At 37.9% G+C, this 24,502-nt stretch overlaps 1 protein-coding gene across 1 annotated transcript in view; it reads right to left on the reverse strand.

The window, feature by feature from the left end:
• The window catches only part of LOC150085724 (lysyl oxidase homolog 2-like), a 286,714-nt gene that overhangs the window by 60,228 nt on the left and 201,984 nt on the right, over positions 1–24,502 (reverse strand). Inside the window, exons 4-6 of the mRNA XM_090374205.1 lie at positions 21,451–21,604; positions 15,376–15,510; positions 2,215–2,332 (exon numbers count right to left, since the gene is read on the reverse strand). Coding sequence (XP_090230331.1) covers positions 2,215–2,332; positions 15,376–15,510; positions 21,451–21,604 — 407 coding nt within the window. The remainder of the gene's footprint in view (positions 1–2,214; positions 2,333–15,375; positions 15,511–21,450; positions 21,605–24,502) is intronic.

The following is a 24,502-nucleotide window of genomic DNA, read 5'->3' on the forward strand; positions in this document are numbered from 1 at the left end:
GAGGAAAGGAAGGGTTGTGCTAATCAACATAAATTATGTATACATATGAGGAATATTTGAGAATAATTGATGTGTGTGAGATGGTAAATTGTCTTGCATCATAGTTCCTATATATGTAAATTCAAATTTTTAATTTGTATGTATATATGTAAATTTTGTTATATAACGCTCATTAAAAGTTTGTTACTTATGTAAATATTGTCTTCTTCAATGGTCTGCTAACACTGCTTTGCACACCCAAAAATTTGGAATTTTCTGATAATTACAATCAGAGTTACGGTTTGTGTCCGCCCATGACTTCAGTAGGGTGGAAGTCAACGAACAACAAATCATTAATTTTAAAGAAAAATATTAAAAAATATGTATAAATTTAATAAATATACACGGGCGCCTACAGTTTGATATATTTTCATGTATATAACTATTCGCTAGAGTTTATGAATATACAAGAGATCGATGTACAGAAATATTTAATTGTAAGCATTCTTCTAGCGAATTTCAGAGCTCTAAATTGCTATCAAGGTGTGTCACTGAATATTTTGTTTAAATGGTTTTAATGTATTGTACAGTCCGAAATCATCACATTGCCGCGCAAGTTAATCCTGCAAGTATTATTGAGAAACGCCTCTTACTTTTGTAAAATTAGGTGTATAAAATTTTTAAAAAAAGTTTAATTTAGGGATTGGTTTATAATTTTCTTCAGAATAATTAATTATATATCACACGTCTTCTTCTTGGATTTTTCCGTTGTATCAACAGTTATCCTCGACCTATATATATATTTGTATATATATAATTTAATTTTGTTCCTCCACACTTTTCTGTCCTCCCAGTCTCCATTCTTCAATTCCCTCTTTTCCATAGCCGTCATCACTCCCTCCATCCATGTGCTTCTAGGTCTTCCTCTCCTTTTCCTTCTAGGGGAATGTGTTCATTTCATTGCTTTTTTTTTTTTTTAGGTAATCTCTCTTCCCCCAATCTCAATAACATGTCCATACCATTCTAATCTTTTTTGTTCTATTTTTTCGATGATGTTTATTTGAGAGTCCATTGCTTTTCTTATGTCTTCATTCCTAACTCTTTCTAGTTTAGATTTTCGGGCTGATCACACGAATGAATTTTAAATTAAGCTGCTAATACGTATAGGACAAACAACGCAGTCGTGACGGCATAACCAACACGGAAATTCTATCCCCGAACTATTTTAGCTACCGAAAAAAGTTCACCGAACTATTTTAGCTACATCATTTATTTGAATACAGATGACTTATTGTTTACTTATTTTATGATAAAAGAATTAATGCAATATTTCATTAACTAATTTATAAGAATAAACGAAATGCTGCCCATATTCTCGATTTCATAATTTGTCTACTACTGAAGAATGCCAGCGGAAAGAAATTCGGCAATGCAGAATGCACACTAAAGTTATTTAAATTTACAGTGAGATTAGGCCGAATGGTGGCCTGGTGCTCAAGACTATTAGAATCTAAAGATTATCACTGTTTTACTTTCTCTCTCAAAACTCCTGAAGCAAAGTATATCTGTATTAATTCGCCTGATAACAGCTCACCTTTTCTCTAGATGTCCTCCTTCCATGATTATCGTTCTTTGGTTGCGATCAACTGAAACAGCAAATCAACCTTAATGGCATATTTACGACCTGGCATTAAATGAGGGATAAGCAAAATGCAAAACAATGGGTACCATGATTAGAGAAGAGAGAGATGCTGATGAGCCAACCATGATTAGAGAAGAGAGAGATGCTGATGAGCCAAACAGATACAATTCTGCAGAAATCAGGGACCTCCTATTATAAATTTTTCCTTAAAGGTGAGCTAAAGCTGAAGCGCTTGACGCGCTTGAGCACTAGAGAAAAGGATTCGTTAAAAATCGATTTTCCGTACAAATTTAGTAAAAAGTAGAGTGGAAAAACTATTTTTCTTGAAATTTTGACTGTCTAGTGTGCTAGAAGGGAAGATGTAGAAAATGACCTCATATAGAGGTTATTTTCTCGGTGTTTCGAAACATTCGTTTCCAATTTGGATCATTTGTGCTCTCCTGTGAGAACAGATTAGGTAATGCCTGCTTAAACAAAGATATCCGTTGTATTTATGGCATAAAATCATAATTGAACATTTTCAGTTAAGAAGATCATGCAACTAGGACAATTTTAGCGAGCTCGGTAGTGCTCATATATTATACTGTACTTACTTATGGCAAGCATGCCACTGCCACGCGTGCTTAGGTCGAAAGGGACGGAAGTCGGTGTTCCCAAAGTTTCCAATCCTTGCGGTGAAACGAAGAAGCCGTCTTTGCTGAAACTGCCAGCCTGAAAATTAAAAGGAACATAAACAGTTAAATTGCGAAGTAAAACTGTTCACTGCAGGAAATTCTAAGTAACATAAAGAAATAAACTAGAATGCGGTTCGATTAGACAGCATATATTTCTTATACAGTTCTCAATGAAACCCTAAATTGTGAGAAACTATCCCACAATTAGTTGTAGTATAAATAAGTATACGATATTACAGCATTCGTACAGCATAGTGTTTCCTTTGATACTAAGTGTGAAGTCGAATATATTATTAATAATCTTTATTTTAATAAATATTAAAATATTAGTAATTCCAAAATGTTCAACAAGTCAACATCAATTGGCCAATACGCCGTTATCGATTGGAAAGGAATTCCAGTATTTGATTTAGGCTGAGTGATCACTGAATTATGACCACCCCTATGAAAACTGAATGCGACCCGTTGACCACATGTGGTACGAGAGTGCGGAGTTAGTCGACCTACGCAGCATAGATAAAGGAGAGATTGTGGGTTCTCGAAGAGCTGGAGCCTCGATTTCTCAAACTGCTGAACTGGTGGGGTATTCGAAAGCCGCCGTAGTTAAAGTGTAACAGGACTGGCGTCAAAATGGTAAAACGACGAACCGATGTGACAAAACTGCAAAGGTCAGCGAAAGGTTGATGTTAGAGGTGAGTGACGGATCCGACGACTCGTAAAGGCGAACAGGCGCAGCACTGTTGAAGAGTTGACAACCCAATCCAACACGGGCCAAACCAGCACAATATCTGGCATGACCATGTGTCGCAAACTCGCACACATGGGCTATACCAGCAGACAGCCTCTACGCCATACTCTCCTAACCAAGGTTCATCGGCGTAAAAGACTCACCTGGTGCAAAAAGCATGCCAGTTGGATGTTAAAAGACTAAGTAGGTGTGCTGGTCGGATGGGCCACGTTATTTATTGCACATCGTGGAGGCCGTGTATTGATTTTGCGTCAACATGATCCTATTGATCCGCCATGCATAATTTCAAAAGTGAAGGGGGAGTGGATGCGGTTGTATGGTGTGTGCCATGTTTCACTGACAGGAACTAGGAACCCTGGTGCATGTGGAACAACGTATAAGTGGTCTCCGCTATAGTCACACATGCATATAAACAACATAGATAAAAATACATATACAGAGCATAAATAAACCCGCACACACACACACAAACACACATATATATATACACACACACACACATATATATATACACACACACACACACACATATATATATATACACACACACAAACACACATATATATATATATATACACACACAAACACACATATATATACACACACACATATATATATATACACACACATATATGTGTGTGTTTGTGTGTGATTAAAACTGCTACACCAAATGACAAAATGATTAAAACTGCTACACCAAATCTAGAGCGAGTGCTATAGGGCCTCAAAATTGAATTGCGCCTGGGGCCTCTCAAGTGCTAAATCCGCCACTGGGAGTAATGCACTCTGAAACATTTCAGTCCTGTACCTCTTCTCTGTGCAAAGCTTTTCTGGGTCTGCTTGAAGATCGTTGTAGATCTTAATGGTGTTAGAAGGAAAAAATCGCCGAAGGCTTCCAAGCTGCGTGAGCGCGCTACTGATTGGAGGGGATGGTGTTCTATTCGTCCACCTTTGCGTCATGCGGTGCCGAGCCATCAGGTAGTCAGTTTTCGGCGAGTCGAGTCTCCCGGTCAGCAGTTTTGCAAGCGTGAGAATGTTCTTGGTGACAATTACGTGAGACCAAGGCGTGACATTCAAGTTGGCATATAAAACAGCCCTTGAGATTGTAAATGGCTGCGTAGTGATCCTGTTTAACCATCTCAGCATCCAGTACTATTAACCCAGGAAAGCCTTGATGATAGTATCTGGGGCAGAGAAAATCTGAGATGCCCAGAGAGGGATGGGGATGACACATTTTAAAATATATTGTTTAATAAGGTCAGGGTTCGTGATACCTACCAGTTCTTGTCTAGACGTCCATAGCGATGCGTAAGTTTTCTTCTTTACATGTCCGAAATGGAGTGTGAAATTTAGGTTTTCGTCCCATTTCAGACCAAGATCAATATGTGTTGTGACTTTTTTGACCATGCTGCCATTTACGCGTATTGATATGTGGTTCTTTATTACCTTGTTGGTGAAAGCCATTTGTGCTGTCTTGTGTTAATTTAGTCGGAGCCCCATGCAATTAAGGTATTATTGCAACTCGGCTATTTTGGAGTTTGCTTCATTGTTGCGTTGTAAGGATGTGTTTTGGTCGTTGGAGGTGATAAAAAATTTCAAGTCGTCTGCATATACGACAAATTATTTTTGAGTCAGGAAAGGATGCAGTTCTGGTGCGAAGAGAGTAAATATGGGCATCCGCAGTACCTTCTCTCATGAAGCCCATCTTCGCCAATGAATACTGGATATTGAAGTGGGCAACCCACAAACATCGACTCCCCCCCCCAGCAGAGGACCACCAGCATGGCCGACCAACTCCAAATCCCGCGGCTGCCTCAAATAATCAGCATGAGGAGAACTGTGACCACAGTCAAAATGCTGGCTGGCAAAATCAACTCCCCTGACTTCTGGGATATATGCCAGTGGCATGTTTCCACTTCCTTACTTACGAGCCACCCGTCTTCTTCAGCTACAACGGAACAGGCTGAAGATCAGTTACAGATTCCTACCTGGCCAAGTACTCACTACAATACAAGCCCTGCTAATGATCGGAGTTGACCTCCAGAAATTCGCTTCTAATCGCAATTACAGGCGCTCGTTGGCCGAACTTGTTCCCCTTTTGTTTGGCCCCTGATGTCGACTCATACGAACCTCCACGATACCTCCACCTGCTATCTGCTATGAGGCGCAGAACGGCACGTCACAGGAAAATCGACGAACTGTTTTCACAAGAAAATGCAATACCGAACATCAATTTGGCACTGTGAAATATTCTGACTTGTGTGAATATGCTTAAATATGTGCTTTGTACATATGAACGTGTACATACCTTGGTGTACTGTCTGCCTCATAACTATGTACATACTCATATCTATTGAATGATTAATGCTACGTTTTTAATTGTTATGTTATCTTTTATACTGTACATATTTTTATATTACCCCATATCATTGTCAAGCCCCTGGCCGCCTGGCTGTGGTGGGCACATTATTGTATCTGTATCTTTACTGTACAATAAAGCTTTTCTTCTAGCTGAGAGGACACCACCTTGTGGGACTCCCCTGTTGACTTGGTAGGTCTCTTTGGAAATTCCATTTATGGCAGTTATGTGTCTCTCCCTCAAAAAACTCGTTATTATAGCTAACACGTGCCCAGTTATATGGAAGTATTCCTCCAAGATGATAGTAATAGCCGAGATGGATATACTGTCAAAAGCATATGCAACGTATAAGAAGATTTTAATGCGTTTTGATGCCCCCTCAAGAGCAATAAAGTGAAGGGTATCCGAAAGTGCTTCTAAGGCCTCGTCTACGGGGAGTTGGAAGAGATTTTGCCAGTTGAAATTCACGAGTCGTTTCAAAATTACGTCTGGTTTTATATACTTGGTTAAAAAGATAACATCAGCGTTGTTTTCCCACTCCAGTTCTCTTTTTTGTGTACAAGCTTGACTTCTTATGTTTGCTTGGATTGAGAGAGGGATGTGGTCAGAAGCGAAGCGCGTCGTACTGTCAATTATAATGCGATATCTAGAGCAGTATAGTATACCAGGTCAAGGCGCTGTGTGCCTTGACCTGGTATACTCTAATTGCTGTTTGAAGTTGAAGGTGTGTTGGATTCTAAATAGTCTCCATAACATTCGTGGTAGTAGATCTTTGTGGGATCACTGAATGAAGGTATTCCGGTCTGTGCCCAAAGCAGTAATGGCTGATGGTATTTAAAATGGATTTCTCAAATATTTTTTGAAACGAACACCCAATTGCAATAGGCCTGTAGTCTTTGGCGGATTTAGGATTGTTATTTTTGGGAACAGGTTTAACGAAGTAGGTAGTCCATATCTTCGGAAAGTGGTTTTCACTTAAAATTTTGTAGAAAATGTGAAGGAGCAGATCTATGATGTATACACTGCTGATCTTAATCATGAAGAGCGGGAATTTATCAGGCCCAATTGTGGCTTTATTCCTGAGGATTTAACGTCATCTCTAACGATACTGATTTGAGACAGTTCAGCACAGACCTCTGTCTTCAGGTTGCTGATTGCTTCACGGATTTTCTGTGTGTTGGCTTCACTGTCAACATGATTTTCTGCCAGAGGAGTTCCAAAGGTGGCTTGGATCCATTCTGAGAAGATGTGTTCGGGAATTATATCCTACGCCTTTTCTTATTAGATATCCTGCTTCCTTACTGTAAATGCGATCGCACCATGCCATAGTGGGCTTGACGTTTCAATCGAATGAACCGTGCTCTAGCTTCTTTATATTGAATATAAATCAGGTGGGTATTCAGTTTTTTTTTTTTTCAATTTTATGAAGAGTTTTTGCTTGTTCTTGAAAGCGTATTTTACTTGTGGACTAAACAAGGAATTTGCTCGATCCGAAATTTTAATGCGTTTTGATGCCCCCTCAAGAGCAATAAAGTGAAGGGTATCCGAAAGTGCTTCTAAGGCATCGTCTACGGGGAGTTGGAAGAGATTTTGCAAGTTGAAATTCACGAGTCGTTTCAAAATTACGTCTTGGTTAAAAAGATAACATCAGCGTTGTTTTCCCACTCCAGTTCTCTTTTTGTGTACAAACTTGACTTCTTATGTTTGCTTGGATTGAGAGAGGGATGTAATCAGAAGCGAAGCCCGTTACTCTCAGTTAATGTGATGTCTAGAGCAGTATAGTATACTGCTCTAGACATCACATTAACTGAGACATCACATTAACCAGGTCAAGGCGCTGTGTACCTCTTGTGAGGGGTGTTTCAAGTTGTTTCATTGAGAGGGTTTCCATAGTATCATCCAATTCGCTCTTTGCATCTTTGTGCTTAGGAAGAGGCATGTTCAAATCTCTCATCACGATAGATTCTACATTTGGGTTCAAGTTTGCGACGAGGCAAGTAAGGAGTTCATTTCTGGCTTCGCTGTTATGGTTGGATGGAAGGCATAGAATACATATTTTTACGTTCTTTGTACCTTCTCTGAAGGTTGCTGACACGCCTTCAAAATTTTCCGAGTGTGACTCTTGGTTTTTAATTACAGAGAAATTATTCTTATAGAGTATCATTACTCCTCCTCCTCTTTTGTTTTCTCTTCCTCTTGTAACGCATTTAAAACCAAAATTGTCAGCCAGAGCATCTAGCTGTCTATTATTCTGAGCCAGGTTTCTGTCAGGCAGATGAATTCATATTCCGAGCTTAATAGAAGATTCTGCAAGTTGTGAAGTTTATTGGCTATGCTGCGCACATTTTGAAGGTAAAGAGAGACTGATGAGGAATTCCTTAATTGCTACTGCGCTACCCTAGTTGAGGGCCTCGAAGCATGTTCCCTGAAGCGTTTAACCAGGGTGCCACTGGGCCAAATGGTTTTGTCTGGTAATCGTGCTTCGCAATTAATAGGCCATGAGATAGTGAAGGAGGAATATGCCGGATGTCTTGTTCATACTTTTCGTACTTCTACGTCGATACCCATCCCGTCTACGCTCATTTCTTTAATGATGCTCGGTGTGATACTGGGTTCAAATCGCGAGACAAATAGCTTTCCTCTTGTTTGAACTGAGGTGATGCTGTATCTTTCTGCAAGACAAGGGTGATAATCAGATGGCTGGGATGTTGGAGGATGATCAGTAGGATCACCATTTGTCTGTATGGCATGTTGTTGCTGATGGGCATTTAGGTGAGGAGGTCCTTTTTAGTGTAATTTTGAGGGGCCGATTTTGTCGGCAGAGAAACAGCCTGAGCATAAGTAGGTTTCTGATTCTTGTTTGTCTCTCATGGAGGGGTTGATTTCTTTTTATTGCAATCTTGGTTTGCAGAAAAACTAGAAGTAGGGATAGCGGTCGCTGGACCGTTTTCCGACCTGTGCATTTCTTTTATTGGAGGATTGATTTTTTGAATTATCAAAAATTTGAGGGGATGACTTCTCTTTGTAGGGATCAGCATTTTTCAACTCTGCCCTACCTTTCAGAGTAGTCGTCCGTTGTGATTTAATGTGCGGGTTCTCCATCGGTTTTCCCCTTGCAAGTTTTGAAATGCCTGTGGGTTTTCGAGTATCGGAATATTTCGTCCGATTGTTCCGTTAATTTCACGTAGAGTTAGGACTGTGTTTAATTTATCATCAATTAGATTCTGTTTGACCATTAACGTTCTATTCTGTTCATGCAGTTCATGGTTTTCTTCTTTGATTCCTTGCAGAGTTTTGTGAATCGGAAGGAGGAGTTCCTCGAGTAACTCTTTTAGCATTTGTGACTCATGCTTAGAGTAATGCTGATGTGTTTTGCTTTCTTGATCATTCCGAGCCTCACTACAGCCTAATTCTTAAATGTAGTCAAGAGTATCATTTCCATCTTCATATGTTTTCTTGTGCATGCAATCGTCTGGGAATGCATCACAACCTAAGATATCAATTAATGAGCCATTAAGCTTCTCGTTCAGCTCCGTTGCCAGGAAGTTGTCGGAAACATGTGGGGAAGGTTCTTCAGTTTCTGAGTCGCCGCTGTCTATGACGTGAGATTCTGCTGCATTTATTTCTTCCCGTTGTTCTACGCTATTGTGGGACCTGCATTTTGAGCAGAGAAACTTTTTTTGTCTGCTTTGATTTAAGCGCCGATGTCAACTTGGGAACAGCAGCTCCTAATGACGCTGCCACATCGCAAGCATTTAATGGCGTATTTATTTACAATGATACAAATGCTGCATACTTGCTCCGTCATATCAGATGGTTTCTTTTCCATATTTATAAGGATCGAGACCGTAGAAGCGTTACTTATATGTTGGACTTAAATCTGGAGCGTTGCCCAGAGATTTCACTTACGTCTCAATGAAAGGTGCGGTAGTGGGGAGAGCTATACACTCCACACCCAATTACGGTTAAATTGGAGCCTTTAATGTAAGGAGCGACCTTGAGGGAGGATTAGTGGTGAGGAAAGCAGAGTAGTTGAACTTTCCGCGGACAAGAAAACTTATCTATGGCTGTACCACATATAGCAAAGTTCAAGCGTGAGACCGAAAAACAATAATCATAATTTACCTGACTGTGCATTTCTTCCTTAGTTGGTATATTTAAATAGAGGCATTAAGAAAGGACAGATGTAGAATAGATGTGCGGAAATTTGCCTTTAGCCAGCGGGTGGTTAATTGCTGGAACAAACTTCCATCTGTCGATGTGGAAGTTGATAGGTTGAATAAATTTAAAGAGGAACTGGACAGGCATTTGGAGGGGATGGTGTGATTTATTTATTTTTTTTTTTTTTGGCTGATGCTGCATAAGCTCATACACTTGCTTTCTTGCATCACATGCCACTACTACTACAAACATACACACACACAAACATACACACACACGCATACACACATACAAACATACACGCACATACACATTTATATACCCAAACGCATATACACATTTATATACCCAAACGCATATACACACACAAACATACATGCATATATACAGACACACATATACACGCACACACATATATATACACACACATATATATACACACACACATACACACACACACAAACATACATGCACACACACACACACACACACACACACACACACACACACACACACACACACACACACACACACACACACACACACACACACACAAACTCACGCATATACACATATACACGCACAAACATACACGCGCATATACACACACATAAAATGCATGCTTGTGTTATTTTGTATCGATATTTACAAATGAAAAACCTTTTGTGGCAATGGGAAATTGTGGGAGAGAAGTTGAAAAATATGTAATTAATGATATTGAAATTTCGCAAGATTATTTAATGAAAAAACTTTCGAGCCTACAGGCCAGTAAGGCTCCTGGAGTTGATGGAATATACCCTATAATCTTAAGGGAGGCGGCAAGTGAGTGCATTGAACCATTGAGGCTAATTATGCGAGCATCACTAGACTCTGGGGAGATTCCCTTGGATTGGAAAAGTGCCAATGTATCTCCAATACATAAGGGTGAAGTGGGAAATTATCAAGTGAAGTGGGAAACTATCAACCTGTCAGTCTGACTTCAGCGGTAAGGAAAATCATGGAGTCAATGATCAAGGGTGGAATTCAGGATCATTTGGATCGAATTGAAATTCTCAAGGATATTCAGTTTCCAAAGGTGTTTTTCCTTCTGTTTTTCCTTCTTATTCCAAAGGTGTTTTTCCTTCTGCTTGGAAATTTGCTCATATCCAGCCAGTTCCTAAAAAGGGTGACAAATCCCTCCCATCCAATTATCGTCCCATTGCAATTACTTCTACTCTTTCTAAAGTAATGGAGAAATCAATTAACCGCCAACTCTTAAACTACCTAGAAACTTTCCGTCTGATCAACGATCGCCAGTATGGATTCCGTCAGTGTCGATCCACTGGTGATATTCTGGCTTATGTTACCCATTTATGGACTAATTCAATGGAAAGGTTCGGTGAAACACCAGTAGTTGCTCTTGACATCTCAAAGGCTTTTGATCGTGTTTGGCATAAAGGTCTTCTAAACAAGCTTCCATCTTATGGTTTGCCAACTGTTTTTAGTAATTGGTTATCCAGTTTTCTTTCTGATCGCTCACTGAGGGTGATGGTAGATGGCTCTCTGTCTTCTAACTTCTCCACTAATGCCGGTGTCCCCCAAGGTTCAGTTCTTTCCCCCACTCTTTTCCTCTTGTATATCAATGACCTTCTTCCATTGACTGGAAATCCTATCCATAGTTTTGCCGATGATAGCACATTGCATTCAACTTTCCATTTTGAGAAACCTTGTCCAGCTCAATCAGCTTTAAGTTCTCGAAAATCTGCTGCCAATTCCTTAAATGCCGATCTTCAGGTAATTCTCCAGTGGGGCAAAGACAACTTAGTTGATTTCAACCCTTCTAAAGCTCAATCTTGTCTTATATCTCGCAAAAAGGATTCTTCTGCTCCTATGCTTATCTTTAGTGACACTCCGATTTCTAGGCAAAATGATATATCTCTTTTGGGGATTACCCTGACTTCTAATCTCTCTTGGCACAAGCACATTACAAATATTGCTTCCTCTGCATCTAAAAAACTTGGTTTTCTCTTTCGCTCTCGGCGTTACTTTTCTCCCAAACAGCTGCTCACTCTGTATAAATCGCAAATCCGCCCTGCCATGGAATATTGTTCCCACATCTGGGGTGGTGCCCCCAAAACCTCTCTCAGGCTTCTTGATTCCATTCAGAAGAGGGCAGTTCGGTTAATTAATGATTCATCTCTAACAGAGTCTCTCCACTCGCTGTCTCATAGACGCACTGTTTCTGCTGCATGCCTCTTCTACAGATACTTCCATGGGCACTGTTCTTCTGAATTGGCTTCTATAATTCCCGCTCTCTCTTTCAAAACAGTCCGAACACGTGCCGCCACCAGCCAACATCCATTTACTGTCCAACTTCAAACCCACAGAACCAACTTTTCATCTTCCTCATTTATTCATTCAACTGCCGTTTTCTGGAACAACCTTCCTTCATACGTATTTCCTGAAAATTACAATCTACAGAAGTTCAAGTCCAATATCAACAAATATCTTCTTTCGTCTTCTCAACCTTCAACCCAAGCACGGTACTAAGTACTATAGGTTTAATACCTCTCGTGTTTGGGGTTCTCATAAAAAAAAAAAAAAAAAAAAAAAAAAACGAAAAATCATGTTTAACAAATCTGGTTCGCTATTTTGAAAGGGTCACTCACGAGCTGGATTTAGGGAATAATTTCGATATTGTTTATTTAGATTTCTGCAAAGCTTTTGACTAAGTCCCACATGAGCGGTTGCTTTATATGCTGGAACAGGTTGGAATCACTGGGAAAATCCTTAGATGGATAGCATGATGGCTTCAGGGCAGGAGGCAGAGGGTTGTGATAAATGGCTATTCCTCAGATTGGGTTGATGTAAGAAGTGGGGTTCCCCAAAGATCAGTATTAGGACCACTGTTGTTTTTAATTTTCATAAACGACATCGATGAAGGGATAGAGGGCGTGATGTCTAAATTTGCAGATGATGTTAAAATTGGTAGAGTAGTTAATGATCTCTGTCAAGCTGAGCCTCTTCAGAGATACCTAGATAGACTTCAGGAATGATCAGAAAAATAGCAGCTATGCTTTAATCCAACAAAGTGTAAGGTATTACACCTGGGAAACAGTAATCCCAAAATAAGTTATTCACTTTGGTGGACTTCTACTAAACCCAGTACTGGAGGAAAGGGATTTGGGGTGTTACGATACGATCAGACATGAAATTCTCTGAGCATTGTAAACAGGTTACAAGGAAGGGCCCCATGGTGTCCTATCGATGATCTGTCGAACTTTTGCAAGTAGAGATAGGGTCGTAATAATCCCATTATATAAGGCTTTTGTTAGACCAAACTTGGAATACTGTGTTCAAGTATGGAGACCGCACCTAAAGAAAGACATCGAGCTTCTTGAAAGGGCGCAAAGACGGGTAACTAACCTAGTGAGATCGGCAAAAGGGCGTCCTTATGAAGAAAGATTTCGAATATGTGGGTTGCAGAGTTTGGAAACTAGGCACCTTAGAGGAGATTTGATTGAGGTGTTTAAGGCTCTGAGAGGCATCAGTAAAATGAATGAGGACGAAATTTTGAAGATTATAAATGATGCTAGAACTAGGGGACATAAATTCAAGTTAAGGGGGGAAATGTTTAGATTGGACTGCAGGAAGTTTTATTTTAGCCAGCGAGTTATAAATTACTGGAATAAGTTGCCTACACTGGTGGTAGAGGCTGACAGTTTGGGGAAATTCAAAAGTCATCTGGATAGTACCTTCGGGTCAGGGAAGCGCATAGGATGATAGGTTTAATTTCCTTTTCTTTTATTAATTATTATTATTTATTTATTTTATTTTATTTTTATCATTGGTTTTTATTCTGTTTTTTTTTTTTTTTTTTTTTTTTTTTGGCTGGTGCAGCATAAGCCAAAGGCTTTTTTGCACCATGCGGCCATTACTAAACAAATAAACAAAAACAAAAATATACAGAACAAGTCAGAAGTCAGTTAATATTTAGTTCAAGAAATGATATATAAACCAGGTTTTCTTTTTAACTACAATGTTTAACTACAATTTCTTTTTAACTACAATTCTTTTAAGCGTATGTTAAAAAACCCTTCGTCGTTAGCACACAATTAGATTTTCCGAAATTGCCGAGCAATCAGTGTCATGAGATCCAAGTTTAAGATTGTGCCCCTTTCTTTCAAGTAATCCCATAGGAGGAAAAAAAAAAAAAATTACAAGGAAAAATCGAGACTTTGGCGGCGTGAATGGATAATTGAAATGTCCATTTGCTCGGAAACGTTTAAGTAATTCTCTTGCAATGAGAAAAACTGATAAGGAAAAACCATCTCGTATAAAATATAGAACATTTTCCCCCAAGTTTGGGGAGGTATATTTTTGCAATATTGCAAAAATGCCAACTCTAGAATGTATAGTATCCTCAAAAGGAAGTCCACCAATCAGCTCTTACTAAGAATTCCTCCCAACTGCAAAACAACTACCCAGGGGCAATTCACTCCGTTGACGTGGATCAATTTTTCGCTGGAATAGACATTTTCGATAAATCTCAACAAACTGCACTCTTGCTAACAGAATGATCATTTACGGCTAGATACAGGTTTGAAATAGTAGTCGAGTGGTCAAGCACGAGAGTGCTGTAATGCTTGTGAAGATTTTAGACTAAAATACAGCTGTTGGATTGACTTTTGAGCTTCAATGCTCCGAGCATTTTCTGTAGTTCTCAAAGAATATGGTTTACCACTTTTAGGAGGATCAAAACATCTTTTAAAATTTTAAATGTTTGGTAAATTATTGGTTGTGATGGTGGAGTAGGATCAAAATGTTTCGGTTCACTGTTAGAATTCTTTCTACTTATTTAACATATAAATACAAGAGGCGGTTAGTTATTTGAAATTAGCATCATGGCGGCTAAGCTGATGAGGCGTCTGTAATTAATATCTATGGCATGTATCCTATATTCGCTTTGCCTGTCTTGCTGAATGAATTTAAAATATTTTGTAAGCATCTATATATGAAGCTTATTCAAGACTAAGAATTATTAAAAATAACAGGGACAAAGATTATCTTTAAACTTCTAAGAGGGTTTTGGTAATGAATATTTAACAGTGGGTGAACTACATGATGCTTTTGCTTAGTGAAATAATGCGGTTACCTTTAAAGAAATCTTACTGAGTGATTTTTTTAAATAAAAAAAAATAATAAATAATGAGGATGGACACAACAGCTATTATTGTTCCTGACGACAAAAAAATTAACAAGCGAGGGAAGTTATTGAAGATAAACTTAAGGGTGAACAGATACTCATCACAATGCCAGATCTCTTGTTGCAAACACGAGATCTAGCGTCACCAAATTTCTGGATTTAACATGATCATGTATATTTCACACCCGCTGTACAAGCCCTGACCTTTCCTTATGTTAGTTTCCGTTTCCAACAATGAAGAGGATACTTCTAGCATATTGCTTCCGGCAGCTAACAAAGGCCAATGAGAGGTGATCTTGAAGATATCAAAGTAGGGTTTCAGAGTTATGAAAGAACGCACTGAGTGACACTAAACTGATGGTGAATAAGTGCAAATTATTCTATAATCATCAGATTTTCTTGAACAGTCGGCATTGAAGCATGTAGTAAAAATAATTAAATAACCTGTAGTACGTTAAATTATTATACAAAGTTTTATATTAGGTAACAACCTGCTCACTTCTGCAGTCATTACATGCACCTCAATCATTAATGAAGGATACCAAAGAGTCGCAAATGACAAATATTTTGATTTCATTGGTGTTAAAAAATCAGATTGTGATATTTTTTCAAAGTAATCTCACTCACCTGGTGTGCTGCGATCATAAGCGGATGAAGAGAGGCAATTTTCTTCCATTGCACATTGAAGGGAGGCTATCTGAAGCGTATCAATATAAGACGTCCTTTCTATAGCATCTTGGTCTACCACAAGATCTGGGAGAGCTGAAGGAAGAGAAAGGTAACCTAATTATCTCATCTAGTTTCTATATTTAATAATATTTTTGAATTTATTTAAAGTTCACTTCTTTAAAATTTTAATTAAATTGAAATAACACGAGTTGAAATATCTATAATTAAATTGAAATAATAACAACTTTCTTATACAATCTGTATAAGAAGAGGGGATTTAAAACCTAGTTTTCCTTCAACATATGAAACAACTTTTTTTACAGGCGAGCGAAACTCTTTTCCAAGTAGCACTGTTTTTTTTTTTTTTTAAGGAATTATTGACAAAAACGATTTCTAAAATGGAATTATTTGTTCTCCATCAAATAAGTATGGCAACGGCTCAAACATATCTATGGAAAAATTTAAAACATTTTTTTTTTTTTTTTTTCGTATTTCTTCTGTAGATTCCTTGCATGGCGTGTACGAGAAATTAAAAAAAATATTTTTAAAATCCTACTGGAAGTTTCGGTTTCAGATGGAAACATTTTGTAGGCATTTCTTTATTTTGTCTAATAAAGGAATTCACATTTACGTATTAATCCTCGAACTGTTATATTGTGTAATTAGAAAATACTCTGTGAACGATTACATTTAATTAAATTCATAATGCAGATTCAGGATTAAGGTTTACTTTCAATTATTATGGAAGCAATTAAGTCATTATGCATTAAGTCATTAAGTCATTAAGGCACAGCGCCTGTAAACCGCATGCATTTTAATATCAGCTAGCCTATTTCCTAGGAATAAAAAGTCGGGCAGGCGGGGACCTGAATCTTCGCATAAGACTAAACCTCACATTGTGATATCTACAAATAAAAAAATAAAAAAAAACCCTTAATAAACAAGCAGTTTAATTACACTAATCACTCTTTTAACATGTGAAAGTGATAGTGCTGGACATCCATCATGTTCAGTGACTACTGCTGTTAACATAACAAAAAAAAAAAAAGATACTAATTAACGAACCAACCAAACTAATTAAACAAGACAATTTACCTACGCCACAGGAAGACCCCTCGGTCCTCCGCGAGATTGGTGGAATGCAGGGACCTATGAAATTCAAATTTTGAGTTCACCAAATCTTTTAAGTTAACTGTAAAAATTTATGTACAAGTTAGTGCATTTGCATCATTTCTGTACATAGCCAACTACAGAAGTAGTTATAAATTGTTATGAATTGGCATCATTAAATATATCTCATATAGTGAATACCTTCACAACGAGTCGCCATGATATTGCACTACCTCGAATAAGTAACGCTTCACCATAGGAAAAGACTATTGTTACTTATTCTCAGCGGAAATCATCACCCATACGGCGCCATTTCAGAGCTCAACAGGTGCCCTCTTGTTGCAATGATGTTACTTATTTGAGGTAGTGCAATAGCATGGCAACTCGTTGTGAAGGTATTCACAATATGAGATATACTTAATGATGCCAATTTATAACTACTTATGTAGTTGGCTATGTACAGAAATGATGCAAATGCACTAGCTTGTACATTAGTTAAACTATTTACGTAGCCTGAGGCTTTAGCCCTAAACTATACCGTACTCTGTAATAATTTATTGACCACCATTATTAATTAAATTATTTCGTTTATTCAATTACGGTCGATTATTTACTTCAGTAGTTTTGAATATTTGCAATATAGATTGTCGATTCGCCATTGGTGAACTTAAATCGCATTTCTTATGTTTGGTTTTTAAGTTATTCTGAAGAGCGCTGGACTTATTTGTTTTTGTAATTATTCATTTCTTTCGTTTTGGTTTATTATAGGTCGCATAGCGGCGCCAGTTTACGTTTGTCTGCGTTTCAGCAGTTCACTGTGGAAATAATGATCTTTTGAGTGAGCGCGCCCCAGAAAAATCATGCCTGTTATTCTTATTTATTTATTAGCAGAGGATATGATGCAAGAAAGCAAGCGTATACAGTATTAAGCTTTAAAAAAAAAAAAAAAAAAAAAAAAACACCCTTCCTATTGCACCCATCCAATTTGCTCCAAAAGTTTGTCCAGTTTTTCCTTGAATTTATTTAAGCTATCAACTTCCACAGCGATGAAGGCAATCTTTGCCTTCATCGATTTAGAAAAGCCTTATGTCTCTGTTCCAAGCTAGCCCTTCAAAATATGTCAGTTGACCCATAGCTTGTGGTACTGATTTGGGAATTTTACGATTACAACGTGGCATATATTAAATTTTGGAATATTTTATCTAACCCAAACCATAAAAAAAAAAAAAAAAAACATTGACTGAGACAAGGATGTAGTCTATCACCTTTATTTTTTAATGATTTCTTGGAATGTGCTTTACAAGAATGGAAACGAAGCTGTTATGGAATTGTTATGGTTATCATTGCACGAACTTATGATTTAGAATACATGTTGAGAAAATTGCATCTTACATATGGCCAATGTGGTCTCAATATCAATTTTACAAAGACAGAATACCTAAGCACAGCATAACATCCTGATGAACTGGAGGTTAAACAGTCTATATATCTAAAACCTGTTGACTTTTTCAAATATCTTGGGTGTAGATTACCTAAGGAAAATTGGGGAAAGAAGAATTTAACACACGAATTCATCAAAGTAGGAAGATGCTTAATTCCCTCAACTCGATATCGTGTGACAACAATATCTCCCGTAGAACTAAAAAACATATTGGACAGTCATTAGTGGAATCGGTACTTTGTTATGACTGTGAGGTGTGGACACAGAAAGAGGGTGCCAAAAAGAAGCATAGGGCCCTAGAGATGGACTATCCACGTCATAGTGCTAGGGTTTCTAGGATAGAGAGGATAACAAAAGAGGATATAAGAAGACGTATGTACGCAGTTGAAGATATTATAGATCGAAAAGAAAATAGGAGGTTGAGATGGTTTCGATATCTGCTGCGCATGAATGAAGAGAGATGGCCTAAAATTATATATGAGGGGATACCACCATGGAAGGGAAGCCGAGGACGCTCTGGAAAAACATGGAAGGAAGGTGAACAATTAGCCATGAGAAAGAGAAATTTGAAGATGAACAGGTCCGGTGACTTTGGAAAACGTGAATGACGAAGCGGGGATCTGCCGTATAAAGTCGAATATAGGTAGATAGAACTTCCACGACAGATGGAAGTTTGTTCCAAATCACCCGCTGGCTAAAGGGAAATTTCTGCACATCTATTCTACAACTGTCTTTCCTCAATTTGAATTTATGTACCCTCAGGTGAGTAATCTGAGAAAGAGAAAGAATCTCATCAGCACTGAGCTTGCTCAAACCATTCAAAGCTTTATACAGCTCAATCAGATCACATCGTAGGTGCCTAATCTCCAGATGCTGCAATTTGCAGAACTTAAGCCTTCCTTGGTAAGAGCAACCCTTTCTTTTCACCAATCTCGTTGCCCTTCCCTGTACTCGTTCCAGCAGCTCTACATACTAAAATTAGGCCTCCAGACCTGTATGCAATACTCAAGCGTGGCATGGTCATTGCCTTATAAAAAGGGAAAATCAAATCCTTATCCCTATTAGCAAAATTCCTGTATATCATTGACAAGACCCCATGAGATGCTCTGGCAGTTTATCTGCACTGCTCAGAAAACTTCATATCTGATTGCACAATTATCCCCAGGTCTTATTAGTTTTTTTATTAACCTGAGCATCGCATTACTCTGGAGTTAATGCTACCCATATGCAGTACTTTGTCAATGTTGAACTTCAGTTGCCACCTCTCAGCCCAACTTTTCTACATCCTTCTGCAGTAATGTTCTGTAATTAAGAACGTTTCCAATCTTCGTATCACTGAAAATTTGGACATTAAGCCTGATATTCCTTCATTAATATCATTGATAAATATAAGAAACAATAATGAGCTCAAAACTGCACCCTGGGGACTAAACTTATAAGATTAGTCCACGAAGGGCAGTGTCCATTGATTACCATTCCCTTACTTCTTCCACTCAACCACCCCTATTTCCATAGCAGCAAATTGCCCTTAATACCATACCGCTCTAATTTGTACAGCATTCTTCCATGTGCAACAGTATCAAAAACCTTGCTGAAATCCGAATAACGAAAAAATTATTTTTTTTCCATCCAGTTCCTTTGTGACCATGTATCTGATCCAATTGGTCACACAAGACTTCTCTATAACAATCTCATGCTGTATCTGAACTATAACTGCAGTGTTGTCTAGATGATTCTGTGACGCTTCTTTAATCAGTGATTCCATTATTTTCCAGGAACAGAAGTTAAACTAGTTGGTCTGTAATTATTGTGTCTCCCTTTTACTGTGTCACTACAACTCCAGTCTGTAGTGACCTCCCACGAGCTCAAGAGTGCTCTCATAATTATGGATAAGAGTTTGCATACTTCTTCTGCTGCCTCCTTTAATATAACTGGATAGATCCCATCTACTAGGGGTGCCTTTCTTAAATTTAACTTCAACAATTTTTCCTCCACTATGCACTCAGTTATTACAAAATCATTCAACTCCCTGCTGGAGTTTGATACGCTTCTGGCCTCCACTTCCCTACAGATTTTCTCATGTGTGAATGTAAAATACTCATTCAGTTTGTCAGCTGAGCAGGATCATCAATAGTCAAACCATCGATATCAATGGGACCAATCTGATTCATCCCCTTTCTTCTTAAGTCTTTGCTATTTTTTTTTTTTTTTTTGCAGCCTTTGCCAAAGATTTCTCGTAATCAGCTTTCACTTTCCTAACTTCCTTTGTGACTTGATTACAGAGTAGCTTATATATATACCATGGTCTTCCTTGTCGCCTGATAATTTATATACATCCCATGTATTTTTCTTCTCTGCCACGGATCTCATTAATTTATCTGACATCCATTTAGGCCTCAACATTGAACAGTATTTCTCTTGTTGGTATGAAAATCCTAGTAGTTTCCAAGATAAATTCATTCCTTGAATGCTTCCCATTTAGAGAATTTGCTGTTAGTAATATCATTAGTTGGTCCCACTGTATAGAATTTAAAAACAGTCTGAGACTATTGTTATCACCTTTGCGAAAGAAAAACCGTTCCGTTATCCATGATGGTAGTTCCATCTTTGAATAAATCCATGTGATCACTGCCACCAGCGTTTCCTTTATCTGCAGATTCTTAATGCATGAATAATCACGGCTGATAATGAATTCCAGAATATTACTCCTGGCTGTCTTTCGAACATACTGCTGTAGTAAACAATCCTCCAATAAACCCACAAAAGCCTTGCTAGTGTGCGAGAGTGACCAACTCAAGTTGCAGTCAATATCTGTGAAGTTAAAATCCCCCATTATAAGACATTCTGATTTACTGGCCCACTATTTCTCTGTGCAGTTGTTCGCTGTACTCAGAATCATTAAGCCGATAACATACTCCTACTCTCATTTTTGCTTTCCCACTGCTTTTGCCACACTAAACTGGATGCACTTCGATTTTATGTGTTTCTTAATTAACAGCATAACCCCTCCTCCCTTCGTATCTTGTTTATTTTTTCTGTACACACTTCAGAAAGGATAAACAGGATACGAAGGGAGGAGGGGAAAGAATGCAAGGAGAGACTTATATACTTATTACTTTATGAAATCAGTTTCTCTTATTTGAGAATCTGCTTTTGTGCGGTGGGCTGAAGGGGCTCTTCCAGGGAGTAGTTCGCTGTGTTTAATTAGTTTCGTTCGTTCTTTCGTTAATCAGTTTTTTTTTTTTTTTTTTTTTTGTTATGGTGACAGCAATATTTACCTAATATGTAATATGCTGGAGTTCCAGAACTATATTACTTTCACATGGCTTAAGATTGATTATTTAATTAAACTTCTTGTTCGTTTGGACATTCAATTACTCTATACTCAACACATCGAGCTGTTTTTAAATTGAAAACTGGAACGTTGTGAGCCATTACATATTCGTGACATTCAAAACCGATAATAATGGACCCATACTCACAAACTGCGCAGATGGCAGCTGCAATATTCGATTCTCCTGGACAGAAGATACGCCCATAAGCATCATGAAGACAATCTGCGATGTTCTTCTCGCTTCCCGTGCATTTCACTCCGCTTAACACCATATTGGCATGATGACCTCCATATTCTCCAGTCTGAAACATGGGAAAAAATAATAAAATAAATAAACTAAGGCGCATTTAGGGCTAGAGCCTCAAGCTGCGAACAAATTTAGACTATGTATATAAAGTGCTTAGCATCATAATACACAGCCATTTCTGAATAAACAGAAAATTTTTAAGGTGGCATCGTTTTAGGTTATATCTCATATTGTGAATACCTTCACAACGAGTTGCCATGATATTGCACTACTTCGAATAAGTAACGCTTCACCTAAGGAGAAGACTAATGTTACTTATTCTCAGATAGGTACCACCACCCAGACAGCACCGTTTCAGGGCTATTTATGTATGTATGTGAATATCTACTCGAATATCCACTTGTCCCTATTAGACTTAGAAAAGCAAAAAGTAGAGGGAAAGTTATAGTAGGAGTGGAAGAGGAAAAGAAACGGTGTAGAAGAATGAAAGGGACAATAACTCCTTCAACTCACACCACTCAAAAACTCATAAACTCCTCGAATAGGCAACGCTTCCCCAGTGGAGAAGGCTGTTGTTACCTATTCTTGGAAACTCCGGACATCATCAAGCTCCCCCTAGCGGCACCGTTTCAGGGCTATTTGGCCCTTCTTCGGTGGGTGGGTAGGTACCCGAGTGATGCAATGATGGCAAAAACAGTTATGAAGTATAACTCCACAATATGAGAGATGCCTGATGGTGTATGATGTATTTAGACTAAGGCGCATTTAGGGCTAGAGCCTCAAGCTGCGAACAAATTTAGACTATGTATATAAAGTGCTTAGCATCATAATACACAGCCATTTCTGAATAAACAGAAAATTTACAGAATAAAAAACAGAAAAAAAAACAGAAAAATAAACAGAATAAACAGAAACCTAAAACGATGCCACCTTAAAAATTTTCTGTTTATTCAGAAATGGCTGTGTATTATGATGCTAAGCACTTTATATACATAGTCTAAATTTGTTCGCAGCTTGAGGCTCTAGCCCTAAATGCGCCTTAGTCTAAATACATCATACACCATCAGGCATCTCTCATATTGTGGAGTTATACTTCATAACTGTTTTTGCCATCATTGCATCACTTGGGTACCTACCCACTCACTGAAGAAGGGCCAAATAGCCCTGAAACGGTGCCGCTAGGGGGAGCTTGATGATGTCCGGAGTTTCCAAGAATAGGTAACAACAGCCTTCTCCACTGGGGAAGCGTTGCCTATTCGAGGAGTTTATGAGTTTTTGAGTGGTGTGAGTTGAAGGAGTTACTGTCCCTTTCATTCTTCTACACCGTTTCTTTTCCTCTTCCACTCCTACTATAACTTTCCCTCTACCTTTTTTGCTTTTCTAAGTCTAATAGGGACAAGTGGATATTCGAGTAGATATTCACATTACATACATAAATAGCCCTGAAACGGTGCTGTCTGGGTGGTGGTACCTATCTGAGAATAAGTAACATTAGTCTTCTCCTTAGGTGAAGCGTTACTTATTCGAAGTAGTGCAATATCATGGCAACTCGTTGTGAAGGTATTCACAATATGAGATATAACCTAAAACGATGCCACCTTAAAAATTTTCTGTTTATTCAGAAATGGCTGTGTATTATGATGCTAAGCACTTTATATACATAGTCTAAAATAAATAAATAATTAATGTCAAGCCAAAGGTTGCTTTTTGTGCACATTTTTGTGGTTTTTTGTGCACAACAGACATTCTAAAGGTTAATATTACACTTCAGGCACTCCTCGACTTGCTTAATCGGGTTTCTCTTTTTTTTTTTTTTTTTTTTTTCATGTACGTAAGTCCAACTTCGGTCTTGTAGATACATAATACATGTACAGTACAACGCACCGAGATTATAACCCCCAACAAACTTCATCATGTACAGCATTTTACGATTTGTAACCGAGTTAAATGAGGTTGAAAAAAAATACAATGAATAATAATGTAGAATACAGTATTTATTCAAAACTAATTTAATCTAAATATGATAAGTAATTTAATTTAATCTACGATCGACTTTATGATATACTCTCCAAAATAAAATTACTTTCATTATACGAAAAGTAGTAAACGCCCGTCATTGTGATCATGTTTGCGAACTGAATTTTAATTGTATTAAACGGCTATTCTAATAAGCGAAAATAGGAGAAATATTATCCACAGGCTATAAAAGTTAGAGCACAAATTTACATTTTACTTCCTCCAATTAGCAAAATTAAATGATGCGTGAAAATCGGAAGAATATTTTCCACAGGTTGGCAAAATAAAAATAAATTTACGCTTACGTACATAGCTTAATTAATAGTGTAACTAATTGATATTTCTGTTCACTGAAATTTATTATTTTTTCTTTTTGGGTCGTAAAATTTAAAACAGTAAGAAAATAAGCAAGCAATCAATTACAAAGAACACACAAATTGCAACTAACACGATACGCGCAAGTGAGACACGGAGTAACAACTTTACGAAGCTCAAAAAATAGGAATGAAGAGACGGTTCTGAAAATTTATTTGATTTTAATAAGATAGAATATATCATTGACGTAGCCCAGTGGTCAGGAGTGAGCGTGCATAGTACGCGTTCTTTGAGCCCATGACTACAAAATAAGATAAATATTGGTATTGACGATTTATTGTAAACTCTACTGACTTGGTTGTTGTGCCGGAGTATAAACAGATATTTTATTGAAGATTTCAGTGAAGGGGAAGCACATTTCACCATAATAACGTAAAATTCCACAGAATTCCAGCTATGGGTATCACCGCAAATGAAATAAGATCGAAAGTTTACTACCCGTTTATAATTACATAGCACTAACAGAAAAGCTCAATAAACCGGAAACTGCTAATCGTTTTTATTGTTTCATAGTGGTGACCTCCAGAAATCTGCTTTAGAAAAATATCACGAAAGTGTTCAA

This window comes from Mastigoproctus giganteus, chromosome 5 (genome assembly GCF_048544385.1).
Source record: "Mastigoproctus giganteus isolate SK-2022 chromosome 5, ASM4854438v1, whole genome shotgun sequence".
NCBI classification, from domain to species: Eukaryota; Metazoa; Arthropoda; class Arachnida; order Uropygi; family Thelyphonidae; genus Mastigoproctus; species Mastigoproctus giganteus.